The sequence below is a fragment of the Diorhabda sublineata genome, chromosome 3, assembly GCF_026230105.1.
Source record: "Diorhabda sublineata isolate icDioSubl1.1 chromosome 3, icDioSubl1.1, whole genome shotgun sequence".
NCBI classification, from domain to species: Eukaryota; Metazoa; Arthropoda; class Insecta; order Coleoptera; family Chrysomelidae; genus Diorhabda; species Diorhabda sublineata.
In genome coordinates this window covers 11,579,986-11,593,854 of record NC_079476.1, presented here as the reverse complement: position 1 = coordinate 11,593,854, position 13,869 = coordinate 11,579,986, and the positions used below count along the sequence as shown (strand labels likewise).

The following is a 13,869-nucleotide window of genomic DNA, read 5'->3' as shown; positions in this document are numbered from 1 at the left end:
ACATAAATGAATCACTTAAAACAATACCTATAACTTTAAATGAACCCCTTAAAGCTCAACCATTTGAAATAAATCAATACGAAATTTACAATTTTAATTATTCAAAAGAAGATAAAAAACTAATTAACGAAAATTATAATTGGCACGAAACTTATAATTGGTGCAAAAAAATAAAATAGATATAAATCAATTAATCAAAACAAACCTATGAGTTCAGAAGACGTAGAAAACTTTATTAATAATTGTGAAATGTGTTAAATGAATAAATATAATATAAACCCTTCAATTAAATTTGATTTGATATGTCAATGTTATTAAGATAGTAAATCTTTCATATTCAACAATAACGAGAAAATGTATCTATTTCTCTTACGGTCAAGCTTATTCAATGTCAAGTGTGAATGGAACTTCAGTTGTAGATAATATATTAAATTACGTTACTCATCATGGGTTACCTTATAAAATAACAGCTGACTGTGGTTCAGAATTTAAAAATAATGACCTACAAGATTTTTGCAAATTACACAAAATTGAGTTACATTATACCACGTCTAAAAATAGCAATTCTAATTCACCTGTTGAACGTTTTCATTCCAGTTTAATCGAACATTTTAGATGCATAAAAGAAAATAATAATGATTGGACTCCCAATCAATTGATAAAACACTCAATATTAGCATATAATAATTCAATTCATTCGGTAACACAATTTACACCATTTGAAATTATTAAAGGCCATATAAATAACCCTGATCCATTCGATTTAGACGATCATTTAATAATATCTAATTACATACAAAATCACAAAGAAACCTCCAAATTATTATATGAAAAAATTAAAAATAGAAATGCTAACATTAAAGAAAAAATAATTAATAAGAGAAATGAAAACAGAAACGATCCCCCATCCTATGAAAACCAAAACATAGCCTACATAAAAACAAAATTTCGAGACAAGAAACTACCTAAATTCAAAAAAGCTGAAATTGTAAAAGATTCTGGTATATTATTAGAAACAAACAAAGGAACGTATCATAAAAATATAATTAGAAAACCAAAAAACTAAAACAAAAAAAATTGTTACAGATAATGAAGCTGACAATAGTATTAACGTTACTATTACTTTACAAGATGACCAAAACAGAAGACATAACAGTTTCGAACGTAAATAATTTATTATTACCTATCAATTTGGGAACCAGTAATCTTATACATAGTAAACATACTTTTATATACTATATAGATTTAGAATTCATTCATAAACAAATCAATAATTTAAAACAATATTATTATAACCTAAGAAATAATTTATCTCAAGCGAACGCAACAAATCCTATTTCATACCATAACTTAGCTGAACAATCATTGAGTAGAACAGAAATTTTAATTAACACATTAGATAAAAAATCAGAAAATATTTACCCACATTTAAGATTGAAAAGAGGACTAATAAATGCTGTAGGCAAAATAGATAAATGGCTTTTTGGAACTTTAGATTCGGACGATGAAGAAAGATATAATAACGCTATAAATGTCCTACAACAAAACCAGAAACAAATAATTCACGAAGTTAATTTACAAATATCACTACATAAAAAATTAATTGATCATTATAACAAATCGATTACGACTCTATGGGATAATCAACGGAAACTTTTTGATAATATAGAGAAATTTCACATTTCAATTGAAAACAAAATAATAACTTTAAACAATTTTATAACATTTCAAAGTACAATTTCACAAATTAATCTGGATTGTCAGAGTTTAATTACAATAATTGATAATATTGAAAATGCAATAACTTTTTCTAAATTAAATGCAATTCACAGTTCAGTTATATCAAGCCAAGAAATTTTAGAAATGATAAAATATTTAAGTACCATTTACAATGAAAAACAAATACCAAAATTTAATAATATTTTGACATATTATCTCTTTCTTGGTTCATAAGTAACCTTTTCCAAAACCAAAATAATATTTGCTACCCATGTTCCTATCCTAAAACCTGAAACCTATGAATTCTTTCATTTATACCCCGTAATTCAAAACCATACAATATTTATCCCTCCGCAACCTTACTTGGCCAGAAGTCAAAATGAAGTTACTTTCATCAAAGAAGAATGCCCCGAATTAGAAGGAAAATATTATTGTAAAGAAACTTTCAAATTACAAGATAACTGTACTGTTGAACTTTTAAATGGACATTCCGGTAAAAATTGTGTAATTAGTGAAATTAATCTTCAAGAAACAATATTGGAACAAGTAACAAATGATGAACTTTTAGTGATTCCAAATTTTGAAACTGATGTAATTTCTAAATGTGTATCAGACCGCTATTTTAAATTAATATATCCATCACTTATAAAAATTCCAAAAAATTGTAATATTCAAGTAGGAAGTGAAATTTTCTCAACCAATGTACAAATTAAAAAAGGGAAATCAATAATACTACCGAAATTAAACTTTAAATTTTTGAATAATGAAATTTATAAATCCCCTAATTTAATTAATATAGATTTTAATAAATTGTATGAAATTAATAACATCGCTAAGAATATAAAATCAATTCATGAAATTTATAATCCACAAAGTCATGTATCGATAGGACTATTTACTGTAATAATAATAATTTGTATAATTTTCATAATATTTTGGATAATTCGAAAATATAAATATAAGTTTGTAAGAAAACAGAAAATAGAAGAAATGAAGAAAGAAGACATCGAATTAGAAGAGGAAAGACAACAAAGGATGAAAAATACCTCCGTCATTTTTCATTCTTAGGGATGGAGGAGTTACATGCGAAGAATTCCTGAAGGACATTTTTAAAACAATACCATTGTATCTAATAATGTAAACATGTATCAGCATTTATTCTATTTTTGTATGAAATAACGTAAACATGTATCAGCACTATTTTACTATAAATAAGATGTTTGTAAACAATTCGATGATATTTAATGTTTATAATTAGTTCGATCTTGAGATTAATTGTATTCATATAAATATTCAAAAATAAAGTTTTTAAAAATATATTTCGAAACCCGAAATATATAATTTGCTTAGCTTTTTTTCATTGTTTACTGATTTCTCATTCATGATAAATTAAAATATTGCAAAAATTCCTTTTTGCATTAGATTTTGTTTGTACTGTAGTAAAGTGATGCATGTTTTAAGTTCAAATCCAATACTGTATTTTCATTCTTTTTTATTCATAGACAAATCATACGAGTGGTGAAGAAAATATAGCAGACATAAATGGATCAAATTTAGCATATGCAGCTTATCAGAATTGGATAAGTTATAATGGGCACGAACCTAGTCTCCCAGGAATTAAGTATACTCCGAATCAGCTGTTTTGGATTATGTCCAGTACGTACATGTGCATAGAACCTAATAATGGGAGAAGTATTAATCAAAATCATGGTATGGCGGAGTTTCGAGTTATAGAAAGACTTAGACAATCAGCTGATTTTGCAAAAGACTTCAATTGTCGATTAGGATCGAAAATGAATCCAGCAAAAAAATGTAAAATATACAATTAAAAATGCGAAAAAAAGGTTTTTATATCAGAATTATTATAATTTTTCTAAAAAAAAGAATGAGTTATTTTTTGAAGTTTCAATACTAAAATAACTCAGAAAATTGTGGAAAATCGAATTCGAAAAAAAGGTTTTGAATGGTAATAATTGAGAAGCAATTTTCACTATATGACGTAACTCCTAATATAGCGAAGAATCTTGTTTTGAAATTTTTCGTTGAAATTACTCAACACTTGATATTTTCCTCTCTGGAAATTACTTTCAGCTTTTCAATGTTTTCAGTGTTTTCCCGAATGAATTAAGAGTGTTTAATACTGTATATTGTTTTCTCGACTTAAAAGACCGCCAAAAACTACAGCAAGTAATAGTAATAAATCGGAGAAGCTAGTTACGATTTAACCTCTCTCCACATCAAGTATTAGGTATATGTGTCATATTTACACTATTCAAAAATAATTGAATACTTGTGTGTAGAAATAAACCTTTTCCAACAATCATGATTCCTTAACCTGTCTATTATTAATTCATGCTGGTAAATGATGCGTTGGCTGACAGTGAATGAATTTAGTAAGAGCAACAATTTAAATCAATTTATATTCATTGTTATATTTATTAATCGTTATAATTTACCAGAATTTTTTTTTATTCGTGGATAATTTATAAAAATTGAGAAGTCATATTTTTATATTGCATCACAGTTGTTCATAGCATGGTACCCCTTGAAGATAACTGGAATATATTTTGAAAATGCAACAGTAAATTGATAGAAAAACTATATTTTATGAGGCATCATGTTAAATACCCGTCAATAGCATTCAAGCAACACATCTTCAAAGCTTCCTTTTCAAATGCTGTAGAAGTTTCATCACATTTAAACATATTGTTTTAAGGGAAATTCCACGGTCAGTATGAAGTTTATTCAACTGCAATAGCTGTGGTTATAATGAAAGTTGAACTCACCAACAATTTTTCAATTAATGATGAGGAATTATGGCGCAACGTGGTTTTCTCCTAGGCGAAAACGTTCCAATCAATAAACAGACGATATAAGGAAATGGAGTTTTGAGAATAATTAATATCTTTTCCCCTCTTGTAGTATCTACTATCCAAGAATACAGCAAATATTCATAGTAACTGATTAATTTTATCACTTTTTTATTGCTAGATACTCTAGTTTCACTATTCAAATATGCTATGTTTTGACAGCAGTCTTGAAGTAATATTTGACGTCATTGGAAATAATATATGAAGCCCGTAATCAAAAAGATGGTTACTAAACTAGGAAATAATTGAGAAGATCTCGTCAAATTTTATGACATTCAATCAAATTGTGACAGACAAGGCAATAGCTTCGCAATGAAAGTTCATAACGTTATTCTTGTTGTAATCGTAGTATGTCCAAAATTTGAATCTATAAAACCCACAACGAATTGTGACTGATATAGTATATATTTATGGAGGGCATTAAGATCTAAATGAAGCAAAATACATTAAAAGAACTTATTTATTATGAAAACTTTAGATCGTTTAAAAAAATGTTATTTGTTGGGAAGTTATTACTTCCAAGATTGTTTGAAATTTCAATTTTTAACTTATTGACCTATTTGCAATAAATTGGAACACTTAATCTAAGGTGTAGGTGTACAGTCAATTGATATATTCTTTTATCTATGAATAATACGAAAACTGAATGTTTTTTATAATTCATTAAACTCTTTACTGTTATACATTGATTCAAAGATTGATTATCTATATGACAACTAAGTAAATATTATTCACGTATGTATATATTAGGAATCATACTTATTTAACTCAACCAAGAGTGACTAAAAAGCTGAGTTTGTTATATTCGTTATGTTTGCTCGACATGAAAGAAGAAGCACATGTTTCCACATTTAACCCATTCGATACTGTGGGGAGACATTGTCTAAGAGAACTTCTAGTAATTACAGTAAGACCCCGCTTAACGCGGGGGATACGTTCCATCAAAGTAGAGCGTAATGCGAAACAGCGCTAAACGAGGCTATCTTTACATGTAAATATTGGAGTTAGGGGAAGATGACTAAGATAGGTATTAAATTTAAAAAGTATGTTTTTTAATAAAAATAAAACCAAACATTTATTTCTTAAAGCCCAAATTAATACCACATTATTATTTCTTGAAAAATAAAAACAAAATATAAATAACAAAACGAATATTCTTAAAAAAAAACAAATAAAATTCTAAGTCAGTCATATTTAGTTAGCCTTCCGCGTTTTCAGTGTTCTGCCTTTTTGTGACAAAAGCATCTAATGTTGTTTGCCTTTTTCTTTTGCGTTGTTCTCTTAAAAGTTCTTCATAAACGGATAGAGCGTCTCTAACACCACGCCTTACTTTTGAGCTCCTGTCAAAATTCGGATCATTTTCAATGAATTGATCCATTATTTCAATTATGGTAGACAAACTCTTTTTTACAAACGCCATTGAAAGTTCTTTTTGCTCTTCTTCTGAATCACTGCTGTCAACATTTTTGTTTTCTTCTTGTTCAGTTAATTCCTTGAGCTCATCATTAGAAAGACTAGCCGCTGCTTCTTGAATTATTTCTTCGACATCTTCCACATTTACCCCTTCAAAACCGGTTTGCTTCAATAATTTCACTATCTCTTTCACTATTTCATCCACATCGACAGAGTGTCCAACGTCATCACTCTTACTTAAATCCGGCCAAATATTCTTCCATACTCCTTTCAATGATCATTCTGTTACCTCATTCCAAGAAAGGCCTATGTTTTCTACAGCATCCACGATGTTGTAGTTTTTCCAAAATTCTCTTATGGACTAGTTCTCTTCTCTGTCTGTTTTTTCAAACATTTGCTTAAAGGTTCGCCGCAAGTAATAAGCCTTAAAATTTGATATAACGCCTTGGTCCATTGGTTGAATTAAGGCAGTTGTGATAAGCGGCAAGAGAACCACTTCGACTGGAATGCATGTTGTTAAGTCTGATAGTAAATTTGTTGGGTGGCTTGGAGTATCATCAATTAACAGAAGTGCTTTTTGTTCAAGTTTTTTAATTTCGCAATAACGTTTAACAGACGGGCAGAAATGTTCAGTGAACCAATCCTTTTTCGCAATTATCCATGATTTTTTATTAGACTCCCAAATTACAGGTAAAGTTGATTTAGATATGCCTTTCATCGCTCTCGGGTTTTTGGAATTGTAACTTAGTAATGATTTTAATTTAAAATCTCCGCTTGCGTTACCACCTAGTAGAAGGGTTAAGCGATCTTTTGCAGCTTTAAATCCTGGTGCCCGTTTTTCTTCACAGGATAGAAATGTTCGTTTCGGCATTCTTTTCCAAAAAAAGCCTGTTTCATCAACATTAAAAACCAATTCTGGAGGATAGTTTCCTTCTTCAATTATTTTTTTTTAATATCGCTGGAAATTCAGCCGCCGCTTTTGTATCACCAATTGCTGCTTCTCCTGTAATCTTTATGCTGTGAAGGTTATTTCGATGTTTAAATCTATTAAACCATCCTCGACTAGTAACGAAAGCTTCACTTTTGTCGATTGTCTCAGCCTGAATGTAATTAAAAAGTCTTCTAGTTTTTTCCATTATGATAGATTGGCTTAATGGCATATTGCTGCCAATTTCATCGTCAATCTATATAGACAGTCGTTTTTCCATTTCCTCTATGATATTATTTCTAGAACGGGTAATTCTAGTTGCAAAGCTTGACGTAGTTACAATTGCCGATCTAATCTTCTAATGACTTCCATTTTAGTTTTGAGTGAAATGCTTTTTCTGGTTGCTTTCTTTTCTGTTTCATTATCACCTATAGTAAAAAACTAAAGATCAAAATATTTGACACTGTAATATAGTATTAAATATGTAAATTAATACCTACTTACAATAATGTTCCAATAATAAAAATATTTCTGCACAATACGGCACGAAACAAGAAATACAAGTGCACTCTTTCGGATATGTATTTGAAACTTATCGCTGCATAAGGGGAGTCCCCCTATGCTGCGAGTGATTTCGGGGAATCCCTGGGTTGAAATAAAAGAGCGTTAAACCGAAACAGCGCTTAACGAAACAGAGTTAAGTGGGATCTTACTGTACTAAAATAATTCAAATGCTCACAAATACATTGGGATCTGGAATTATAGTATTGTACGGTCATAGGCTCATAAGCAAGTCCAAACCTGTTTGCTTTGTTGCTTATTGCTATGGGCTTTTTCTTTGTTTTCTAACAAATTTTGTCAGTCTAGATGTTTCTAGCAAACAGACACATGTCACGCTCATTACTTACAGTATTTTTATATGTGCTGGGCTCGGAATTGCCAAGTAAGCTATTAATACTTTTAATCTACTTATTTAATGTTCAGCAATAGTTTTTATGAGTTTTTTAATTCTAAAAATAAAAATGTCCCAATATAAGTAATTATTGGATATTATGTCCTATCAGTATGGAATAACCTATATATTTAAACTTTTTGTTTGATAAACTTTTGTCATACAAACAGCTTCAAGATATTGTGGATAACATTGATTTTCAACAAGACAGTGATGATAGTGATATAAATAAAAACGTTTAGAAATTAGAATGAACATATAAAAGAAATATTGAAAAGACATTGAGTGATCTCAAAATAAGTAACAATCGTTTACCAGCATATCACATGTATTGGTCCAACAAAAAATACATAGGTAATTGAAAGTGCCATATCTAGGAATAGATGTCAGTTATTTATATAACAACTATACTTCAGTAATCGCGAAAAATCAAAATATACTTCCAAGGAGTATTACATAGAAGAAGTATTATTCTCTCTGAAAAAACCTTTTTGTATGCCAGAAGCGAATCAATTGACAAGTACTATGACAAAATTCAACGGAATATTATCAATGAAACAATATTTTTCTCTAAAGCCAATCAAACAAGGTATAAAACTATGAACATGATGTGATTCCAGAACTGGATATTTAGACGATACAAATATATACTAGGGAAAAGAAAATTCCACACGAGAAGAAAACTTCACACTTGGTGAAAGAATTGTGGAGAAATCAACAAGACCAATTCGAGATAATAGTTCTATGTTTCGACCGATTTTTCACCTCAATTCATCTTTTACATACAGTACCATAATACTGCCGTTTGAACTTGCATAAAGAGTAGAAAAAAATGTTCCAAATGTAAACTGTAAACTGTACAGAAGGTGTAATTTGCAGTCGTTTGACACTAGATTTCTTGGTAATGCATCTAAATGTTTTCCGAGCTTTCGAATACTTATGTATTCATCGTCTGGGAAATAATTAATTAAAATTTCTGGTGATTTTTGATAGTATAAATTTTGGAACAGAAGAGACCTAAACTAATCAAGAGCATTTAGAAACATAGAAATATATATATATATATATATATATATATATATATATAATATATATATATATATATATATATATATATATATATATATATATATATATATTAATATAGTGAATAAAATAAAAATAATTTTAATAGTTTTATTTAATTATACATCTGTCATCAAAGAACAAAGATATTAAAACTACAAGTTTGGTTCACTGCAGTATCGTTAAAATTTTATTTTCCTCTTGGAAACAACTGAAGCTCAGTTCCTGGTTAATATCATTTCAAAGTCGCTTTTCTGCTTTATCTCTATAACATCCTCGGAGAATTTTTATAGAAGTAATTTGAACAGTTATCAGCTAGAATGTTAATGTCAAACGATATAAGAGTACAGGCATGATACATACTTGCAATTAATGAATGTTCCAATTTCCATTTACAATTTCTAGTGTATCAAGTGTTATACCAAGCCCAAGAAAAATAAAATACGAAATGTGAGTATAACTAACATATGAACTTATGATTTATGGCCATTCTGACAAAATGAAGAAAATAGAAAAGAAATTACTATTCAGTCAACATATCATTTTTATCCTCGATAAAAAAATATAATCTTCTTAACGACATATTCATGACGATTTATTTCCAGTTTATAAATATTATCAACTCTCAGAGGAGATTTGATAGAAAATAAAGATATTTGTTAGTTATCATAATTGGATGAGAAATTAAGCCTTCTATTACTCAGAATCCAATTATTTTTCCGACAAGACAGTAAGGAATTCATGAACATATGCTCAGAACCTCAACATTAATTAATTTCCATTTCTTTAAATTAAACTAAATTTGATCCATTGCATAATTAATATTTGTGAATACTTTGTATTTAAATCAATTCCGTTCTAAAATCATAATATTCATCTTCACTATGAATATTTAACACAAACTAGAAATAATACTAATTATCATTCGCGCACTCGAGAAAATTAAATTATCGACAATTTGACATGCACGAGAGGGCATTTTGGCAGACTATTTCCTGAGAACAAATTTAATTTAAAATAAACAATAATTGTTCCTTTTCTTAAAATATAAAATTAAAACCAAATGATGTTTATTAATCCTAGACGAAAATTTGGCACTAGTGCAAATTATCGATAATTTGCACTAGTGCAGTATTATCGCTGAAATTTGATCGTTGCTAGGTAAACATAAAATATTACAGCTTTTTGGTTGGCTTAAATTTTTCGAAGGAAATAGTCAATATTAATGTCCCGAGTGCATGTCAAATTGTCGATAATTTAATTTTCTCGAGTGCGCGAATGCGCACGAGAGGAAATTATGAGACAATTTGACATGCACGAGAGGGCATTTTGGCAGACTATTTCCCGAGAAAAATTTAATTTAAAATAAACAATAATTGTTCCTTTTCTTAAAATATAAAATTAAAACCAAATGATGTTTATTAATCCTAGACGAAAATTTGGCACTAGTGCAAATTATCGATAATTTGCACTAGTGCAGTATTATCGCTGAAATTTGATCGTTGCTAGGTAAACATAAAATATTACAGCTTTTTGGTTGGCTTAAATTTTTCGAAAGAAATAGTCAAGGAAATTTAACTGACCCCTTTATTACAAATAACTTTCACTGTTTTATAGAAATATATTACAAATTATCCATTTGATAATGTTCGGTGAAACTATAAGTTGCCACATAATATCGCTCACAAATATAATTAAAAAGTGATACTTAAATTTTATCTTAAAGCGTATTTATATCAGACAGTTATTTATTCTTTGATTCAACAATCTCACATACACTTATGTTAAACCAATAAAGTAAATAGTTCAACTGAACTCTCGAAAACTATTTACGACTCTATTGTTCGATAATTACTCTATCAGTGTATGTGAAATAATCACTGCGCTTACCAGATTACTTTTTAGGAAAAAGTTATTTATTACTTAACATGAAGATCAAAACCGGTTGTTGAAATGAGGAAAGAAAATGTTGATGTTTCTAAAAGCAGTGGTCGTAACAATTTTCAAATAGAATTTCTACAGGGACACTATGACGGAATAAAATGGTGTACGAACATTTAAACACATGAAAATATAACACACAAAACCTAACGACTGACAGGAATAAGTTTGAATTTCTGGAACCGTTGGTGATAGTCATACTGAACACAGTGTTTAATATTCCTAGCTCTAATAAATTTAATATATTCTTGTAAGGAGTCCCAGAAATACATCAGATACGCTAAAAACATTTGTTCATTATTCTCAATCACAATTCACGGAGTAATTTCAATGAATAATTAATTTACACTACGTACTAATATTCACTGCTTTTTCTTTTGCTTGATAAGGAGTTTGACTTTTTTGAGAGATACAGTTCAGTTAATTACAATTTGATATGATCGATTAAATGAATTTGAATTTGGTTATAGTAGAAGTAATTGAGTGATTGACTGAGTAAGTAAGTTTCAGATAACTCAACCACATACACAACTAACGAAAATAAAAATATGGAAATATACAAGATTTCATCTGAAAACTACATTAATTAAGGATAGTAATAGACTAGACTGGTACATCCCAGCTAGTTCGTTCCACTGCAACTAACATGAAATGACCAGTCACCATTTTCTGGTATATTTTTTAATTCATTTTTCACTTAACATCGAAGGAAACAATAAGGAAAATACTTTTATTGAGGATGCAGTTGTACTTAACGGTTATGATAAGAGAATTGTAGATAGGTTAAGTAACCGCCATAGGTTCAAGACATTTCTATGAGAAACTAACATTTTGCAGAATCAAAATAAAAAGCAGGAAAAAATTGCTCTAGTAAGTTACAAACCAGTTTATAAAGAGGAATTGTAACGGATTTTTAATATAGGGGGTTAAAAATTCGTTCAAAAAATCAGCAATACATTAAAAAAATTGTTGTGTAGTCCCAAGGATAAAATACCAGATTTATAAAAGAGTGGTATTTATGTGAATAGGTGTAGTGATTGGGAAGATTAAAAGGTCCATTAATGTTCGTTTTAAAAAGCATATATCTCAAAATATGAACTATATATATATATATATATATATATATATATATATGCTAATTTTTTTATGTGATACAATTCTACTTTCGATTTGGTTACATTAGTCTTTCGGATTAGCCGCATCTATATAAGTGTTTCACCGTTGTCTTGGTGATACTTTCCAATTAATTTTGTGATTATATTCTAATTAAAATCAGCTATAAACTTTCTATAGCTTTTACTTTATTCACTGTATAGGCATTGAGTATGAAATATCCTCTCCATAAAGAAAATACATCGCACCCTTTTCTTAGTTTCACTCACCGTAGTTTTAGTCACTGATTCAAAGGACGATAGCAACAAGTCATTTTCGTCCAATGGTCCCATGTATCCACTCACACATTTTGCGCGATATATTGAGGTTAAATGATTTTATAAATAGCGAATCACTTATTATACATTTTATTCCAATATGCGTGTAATAAAAATATTGTTAACGAAAAAATGTATTATTTATTTTATTTTTCGTCTATTTCATTTATTTTTTGTTTATTTCAAATGCATTTAATGAAAGATTGATTAGAAATTACTGTTAAAACCTAAACGCTAATGCTAAAACCGCGATTAGTAGAGGTTCCAAGAAATCATTCGATTATATCCCTTACCTCATACCATACCAATAAAAATAGATTCTTACCCATTTGTTTAAACCATTTCCTAATCTCAACTTTTTTTATCTCACCCGTCAAAAATTATAATCAATTTTACTCATTTCAGCCATATATCAGAGTGATATAGGAAATTTTGCTATAGGAAATCTCTATCATGACTTCATTCGAGAAATCAATTTCTGAATTCACTCGCATGCATTCAAATATGTCTTTCAACAGTTTCAGTATGTTATACTGTATGAAAAAATCAATTTTTTCAGCAAGCAAAAAATGTTTAAGCGTATATGAAACATTTCTATATTCATCATTCTGAAGTAATCTGAATTTTAATAGTGTGTTAAATATAAACTTACATTAAATGCCATCCAATATTCATAAAATATCCGAACTGCCAAATATACTTACCTGAAAAAGAAATATGAAAATGAGAGGAATATATCCATAAAAATATTCAAATTAAAAAAAAATAATTTCGATATTTCAATTCAAAATATGATTTTCAGACCACCCTAAGAGATTTTATGATACTATTTATTTTTTTTTATAGCTAACTCATTAGTTGACATTGGAAAAGGATTTTTTAGTTTTGTGGGAACATAAGGTGCATCACATAAGAATATTTTCACTTCAAATTGTCAACTTATATGATTTATTCCGATAAATACTTTTTAATGAATTAAATAGTCCAGTACTTATATTGAAACCTATCTCGGTTTCGATATGAATTAAAATGCAAAAGAAACTAGAATTTTTCGTTGAAATGAGCTGTGATATTCGCAAAATTAGTCAAATATTTATTTATGACAATTTATGACATTTATTTATGACAATTAGCATGGAACATTCATTACATAAAGAAGGTGGGCATGAAAGAATATCCTTGTTTGACACTCCTATTTTTCCGCCTTGACTATGTCTTTGATTTTTATTATTACCATATAGTACTGATTCAAAGTAATCCAATCAAATTTTGTGTTGAGTCTTCATCATTAATTTGAATGGCAAATTCTTTATTACTTGTTAATTGTGAAAAGTTAGCTGTCAAATGAATATTGAATTTTTGTCAAACAGAATTTTTCATATTAAGTAAATGTCACGGAAGATTCATTCATTCAAATGTTCGTCTCTCAGAAATGTTTTTTTTTCATTCATTTTTATTTTTCATAATAAATGTTAATCTTTGAAACTCATTAAGTGAACTGAAAAATGGTACAAAATAAATGGTTTAATCAAACTGCTTTGAATTTATTGA

At 28.6% G+C, this 13,869-nt stretch overlaps 2 protein-coding genes across 3 annotated transcripts in view; one reads left to right on the top strand and one right to left on the bottom strand.

The window, feature by feature from the left end:
- LOC130440965 (neprilysin-2-like) overlaps positions 1-8,215 on the top strand; it is a 31,700-nt gene extending 23,485 nt beyond the window's left edge. The window contains exon 10 of the mRNA XM_056774384.1: positions 3,222-8,215. Coding sequence (XP_056630362.1) covers positions 3,222-3,548 — 327 coding nt within the window. The 3' untranslated portion in view covers positions 3,549-8,215. The remainder of the gene's footprint in view (positions 1-3,221) is intronic.
- LOC130440964 (protein prickle-like) overlaps positions 1-13,869 on the bottom strand; it is a 332,550-nt gene that overhangs the window by 91,398 nt on the left and 227,283 nt on the right. The gene's annotated exons all lie outside the window — the stretch shown is intronic.